This window comes from Leptonotus elevatus, chromosome 8, assembly GCF_054856555.1.
Source record: "Leptonotus elevatus isolate MCC_2025b chromosome 8, RoL_Lele_1.0, whole genome shotgun sequence".
Lineage (NCBI taxonomy): Eukaryota > Metazoa > Chordata > Actinopteri > Syngnathiformes > Syngnathidae > Leptonotus > Leptonotus elevatus.
Window position 1 is genome coordinate 26,173,304 of NC_141246.1, and position 6,248 is coordinate 26,179,551.

The following is a 6,248-nucleotide window of genomic DNA, read 5'->3' on the forward strand; positions in this document are numbered from 1 at the left end:
TAGCCTGGGATCGATCCCACGAACCTGCAACCCTCAGGGTTTCGAGATAGCCACTCACTCTACCTGATCTACGTCTCCCCCATCTGCTACACATTTTAAAAATGTACATAGAAGGATTTTTTTTATCCTGTTTTTTTTTTCTTCTTCCATTCATATTGGTGTCAGGTGTTTACTCAAACGAAGTTTCATTTCAAACAATTTTGCCAATATTCACCCCTCTCCCTCTGTATGCATGCATCAGGTATGGAATTCTTGGTCCCCAAAACAGGCTTCTTCTGCAAAGTGTGTAACCGTTTTTTCACCGGAAACAAAGACACTCAGATCACTCACTGCAAAAGCCTCAAGCACTTTGAGAACATGCAGGTATGAAAGCACACCCACTATTTTCAGAAATTAAATTAAATCCAAACACCCACCCACTTGCAGTATTACGGATGATAAGCACATTGTCCAATACTTGTAATATTTTGTATTATATGCACGTCATAAGCATTGCAACATTCATATGCCTATTCATATTAAAGGGATACTTGACTCATTGAGCCATTTTCAGCAGTAAAAAGTTTTTAGTTTTGTCCAGAATGATTTTATAACTTCATTATTTTCCATGTACAATTCATATCTTTAAAAACTAGTTTTTCCACTTGCTCTCGACTGACGATGACATTACCTGTGCTGAGGAAGTATCCCTTTAATGCTGAAGAAGACTAACGTTACATGGGCAACGTTACAACTTGAATAAAATATAAAAGTAAAATAGAACGAAACTCGCAGTCGTTTAAATATTAATATAAAGTGGAATTTTTAAGAATCTGAGAACAAGATTCATCAAAATTATGATACTGTTTCCTGTGTTCACTGAGGACAAAAACCTTTAATACGGCATTCACTAGTATTCATTTACAGTACGTTGAGCACTCTGTTAAAAAGCCATGATGACTAATTCAATTGTCTTTTTCATTCTTTTGCAGAAATACTTTGAGACAAGAAAAACAAAAAGTCAGGAGCTTGGATAACTGCTCTTGAGTGACTATAGCCATTCCTTGATGAGATCTCATCTCTTTGTTGTCCGTGTACAACAAAGACTTATCACCAGACCACAGCATATGTAGATGTTTCATGCTTCTTGCAACAGATTGCAGTTGTCAACACATTGTGACTTTCAAGGGATTAATCCATTTCTAATGAACTGAATTAACTTTGAATTATTTCTTTTTTTTTAAAGGCTGAGGTAACTGAAGCTATAATTTCTTTTAACAGGTATAAATTTTTTCAGGAAATTATTGTTCCTTATCAAAATAACAGTTGTTTTTAGTTTTGTTTAAACTTGTATGCTCTTATTTTACTCCTAGGAGATAGGGTCTGGCTATGAAGAAAAATTATTACTGAGTTCAAAAGTCAGACATCTCTGTATGTTTTGCAGTCTTTTGTTTCTGTGAAGATCCACTGTAGTAAAGGTAGATTAAGTACATATTCTCTCACTGATTACATTTTTTTTGATACTGTCTTGGCTTGGCTCAGAGAGCAAGGTGAAACTTGAAATACATACTGATTTCTGATCAGAGAGTAAGGTGAAACTACCGGCAAGAGAGCTGCAAGAAATTAATAATAAATACCCCCCCCCCCCCCCAAACACACACATACACAGCTTTTTTAGCATATGGTATTAATTTACCTTGTATGCCAATGTATCATGCATTAAAGAACTTGGTATGGCAGTTTGTTGATCTTGGGTTTATTGCAAGTAGTTCAGGTTCATTCAGAATTTTGCGAGCAACATTATTTTCTTTAATTAATCTGACTAGCACATATTTCTTTAAAAATACAAATTTTGTCAAAAATAAACATTTCATAGTTGGGTATTTAATCAGCAACTTTTTTAGGCTGCAGTTAGAGCAGGTTCAATTTGACACGAACAATTATCTGTTCTTGCCTCTGTACGCGCACACACACACACACACACACACAGCAGGTTGTGTTGGTGCTTTGCCCAGCTAGCTGTACGGCTAAAGACGTGATAGCGGAGGTCCACAGCTATTCAATGGAAGTTGTCGTTTTTTATGTTATTTTATTTCCTTGTTTATAATTTGTATTTTATTATTCAATTAATGTAAATTGGATTGACTGGTATTTGTATTATTCTTCTATGTTCAATAAACGTAAAAAGAAAAATGGAAGTTAGCGGTGGTGGAAAGGATAAACGGACTTTCGACGAGGTTGAGGATTCTCCGGTAAGCACGGAAACTATAACCCTGCCTTCACGTGCTATGGGAAAGATGGACCTTACCACTCAGAAACTCCCAATGGGCTCTTTGCACAAATCCACTACTTCCTGAAATTGAATTGATCTTTCCTTCTACTCCCACCATTGTCCATGTACCTGCAGATGAGAAACACCCCCAGAGCATGATGACCCCACCACGTTTGACAGTGGGGAAGGTGTATTGAGACTGATGAGCAGTGTTGTTCTTACACCAAACATAAGCCGCGTTTCCACCGCAGGAACTTCGGGGTAAATTTACGGGGCCAGCCCCGTATGTGTGTCTCCACTGCATGAGCCTTCTCGACCGGGCCACATTTATGGGAACTTATAAACAAGTCCCGATTGGACTCCGGCGCTGATTGGCTGAACCTAGATTGACTAAACCTCGGGCAGGATGTGACGTCATCCAAACGCACCAAAAAAGTGAGTTTTTAAATCCCAGCTGAAGAGGCGCGTGTAGCAGCAGTGGAAGGAACACATTTTTCTTTTCTTTTCTTTTTTTTTTAAATTAATAAATGCACGATAAGTAGACAGACAAGGAGGTGCAGGCCTTGTTTGCCTACTACGATAAGGAGGAAATACAGAGGGGGTTTGACTCGCGGCAGAATGAGAAAATATACCAGCAAATATCAACCCACCTCGATTCAATTGGAATACACCGCACGGCAAAACAATGCCGCGAAAAACTAAAACTGAAACAAGACTGTAGAAAGCTCAAAGATCACAACAGATGGAGCGGTTCTGACTGCAAAATTAACAAGAGGTACAGTCAACTAGATGCCATTCTCGGACACAGACCGTGCAATGCAACCAACCCCGCGGCAACAAAAGACTCAACTCCACAATCTGGGCAGACATCCATGAATGAAACTGTGGAGGAAAGCAGAGATTCAAGTCCCGGCGAGCTTTTGTCTACGGGTAATAACAGCATTCCACCTTTATTCCATTATGTTTTCAGCTTAGCATTGTTGTTAAAGAGGCTAGCGTTAGCCTATTGTTAAGTGGCTAGCACGCAGCCTAGCTCGATGCCCAACAGCTCAGTTAATTTGTGGGACGAAGACTGGCTTGTTTACTTCTTTGTGCTGAATATATGGCACGTTTCTCATGTTTTCTGTGTTTTAGAGCAACTTTCTGAGACAACGCAAGTCTCGTTTGTGGAATCACCCTCCTGCAGCACTCGCAACAGTGAGTATACAAACAGTTGAATTGGATAGTGGATATTAATTCGGCAGATTTAAAGACACTCATTTAACTTGTTATACTTGCCAGTAACTTTTTTTTCCCTTTCAAACGTGTGACGTGTTCATAATCCTCCAGGGTATACATCGCAAGACAGTAATTGTTTAAAAAAAATAAAATAAAAAACATGAGCTGGTTTAATGCATCTTTTAATTCAACATATACATTTGACTTGTAATGTACATTGGCTTATTTTAAAAACAACTTGTGAAGTGTTCCTGATCATCCTGCATACATATATCATGAGACAGTAATGATGTGTGTTGTATTTAATTTAAATTAATTTGATGTATTTGTATTTTATCGATGTTAGAAACCCCATTGCACAACTGAAAATAACACTGCTGGTTCATTTTGTCTTTTGCTGTTCCCTAAAAGACTATGTCACACCGCGGTGAGGTTGTCTTGTAATTTCCTGTTTTATTTGGAAAATTCTGACTCCTTTCGTTTCAGGTCACTTGCCCTTCCTCATGTGGTGTCAGTGTCAACCCTGATTCCTGATTGTGTCCACCTGTTTCCCATTACCCTCATGTGTTAAATGGTCTGCGTCTCCCCTGTCTTGTGCCTAAGTGTTTTCGTCAGAGCCAGTCACAGTCCTCAGCCTTGTTGTCCTGTCTCTTGTGTGAACTTTGGTTTGTAAATTTGTATAGCCACAGTATAGTTTTAGTTAAGGAGTGATATTGTTTTGTTTGTAGTTTAGACATCCTCACACACACACAGCGCCTTTAGTTTAACATTTAATAGCCTTTGTTTTTTCCCTCTTAACGAGGAGTTTTTTTGTTTAATAAATATCTGCCTTGGCCTCAAACTCCTATCTCTGTGTCTGAGTCCTAAATCTGCCACGTCGTGTCAGTACGAGTATACAAGTATGTCGTCTAAATAAACATACACAAACTGGTCCAGAAAGTCTCTCAAAACGTCATTAATCATGGCCTGGAAAACAGCAGGAGCATTAGTGAGACCGAAGGGCATGACGAGGTACTCGTAATGGCCACTAGGTGTATTAAACCCTGTTTTCCATTCATCCCCCTCCCGGATCCTAATGAGATGGTATGCATTGTGCAAGTCCGATTTGGTAAAGATCTTAGCTTGTTGAAGATTTTCAAACACGGATGACATGAGAGGGAGGGGGTAACGGTTTTTGAGTGTAATGTCATTAAGGAGGCTATAGTCTATACAAGGCCGTAAGGAACCATCCTTTTTCCCCACAAAAAAGAAACCCGCTCCCGCTGGTGATGACGAAGGACGAATCAGTCCAGCCTTCAGGAAAGTTTCGATGTATTCCTTCAGGGCCGTCTTCTCTGGTCCTGAAACAGAATATAGGGAATGGTGGAACCTGGAATCAGCTCTATGGCACAGTTATAGGTACGATGCGGTGGGAGCGACATGGCTTTGGTCTTGTTGAATACCTCCTGGAGGTGATGGTAGCAAGGAGGCACGATGCTCAGATTTGGGTATTCAGAGTCTGTGAGGGAATTAACAGAAATATGATTAACAGACGTAATGTCCGCTTCCTAAATTGGTGAACCAACCCCATGGCTCACACAATTATTTCCCAATCTCAGAACTTCACCAGTCAACCAGTTTACATGGGGGTTGTGTTCACACAACCATGGGTGTCCCAGGACCAGAGTCTGTGAAGGAGACTGAAACACATGAAATACTAGGTGCTCCTTATGTTTGCCAACTTGGAGCTGGATGGGTTCTGTGATGTGTGTAATGGTGAATATCTCATTACCATTTAGTGCCCTAGCCTTAATGGGCTTAATTAGCGGCTCAGTCTTGGCACTAAAATGTCTCACAAGCCCCCAGTCTATCAGGCTTTCATCTGCCCCAGAGTCTATCAGGGGATGGAGGTCTGTGGAAGTGGTGCGGTGAATGATTTTTACTGGTGTGAGTTTTCGTGGGGCCGACACTGGAGTCGTAACTTGACTCACCGCTTTGGTCCTTTTGGCTGGGCAGGCGACCACGAGGTGATCTTGGTTACCGCAGTAAAAGCACGACCTTCCAGCTGTCGGCGCTGTCTCTCCTCCTGCGAAAGCCGCGCTCTGCCCAGTTGCATGGGCTCCTCCTCTGGTCCCAAGGGAACGTGTTGGCGCTGAACTGACGAGGAACAGAGAGGAGCTGACACACCTGATGCTTGGGAGAGCGGGGATCCCTCCGTCATCCTTGCCCTGTGACCGCGGCTCTGCGTAATCTCCTGCAGCCGATGATCCGTCCGGATGGCAAGGGCGATGAGGGAGTCCAAGACCGGTGGCAGATCAACTGAGATGAGCAGATCTTGGATGTACGTCGCCAGGCACACTTTTTTACTATTTTGCACATCCTTTTTTTACAGTGTGGATAATTGTGCCTTATTTCAAATGTTCATTTTTGTGTTTTAAAATAAAGACTCTTCAATGCCGACATTTGTTCATGTGTTTAATTGAAATTCAATTAATTTCATTATTTGTGAAAGAAAAAATACAATATAAAGCAATGAGTAAAGTAAAAGAAATGAAAGGGGACAGAAAGAAGTAAAACTTGTTTTGTCTGCCCCTGATCAACACGAAGAAGAAGAAAAAGAATGACAGCGAGCAAAAAAAAAAAGTCATAAAGCAAACATGTCTACATGTGAAATATCTATATGGAGTTGCATCTTTCAGCTCTTACATGTTTCCAAGCTGAAGTATTACAGCAATCAAGCCACACATGTAAAAATTGTATTGTTATCTTAAAAGTAGACAACACTAGTGACACTGTAGAA

The 6,248-nt window shown here is 40.7% G+C and overlaps 1 protein-coding gene and 1 long non-coding RNA gene across 2 annotated transcripts in view; both read left to right on the forward strand.

Annotated features, from left to right (window-relative positions):
• Positions 1–1,718, forward strand: part of LOC147170313 (uncharacterized) — an 84,625-nt gene extending 82,907 nt beyond the window's left edge. Inside the window, 2 exon segments of the mRNA XM_086082169.1 lie at positions 242–363; positions 972–1,718. Coding sequence (XP_085938295.1) covers positions 242–363; positions 972–1,016 — 167 coding nt within the window. The 3' untranslated portion in view covers positions 1,017–1,718.
• Positions 1,719–2,311: 593 nt separating this feature from the next.
• On the forward strand, positions 2,312–5,902 carry LOC147170314 (uncharacterized). Its single transcript, XR_015095785.1, has 3 exons — positions 2,312–3,181; positions 3,386–3,448; positions 5,465–5,902. It is a non-coding gene; the product is annotated as an uncharacterized LOC147170314 (long non-coding RNA).
• Positions 5,903–6,248: the final 346 nt, after the last annotated feature.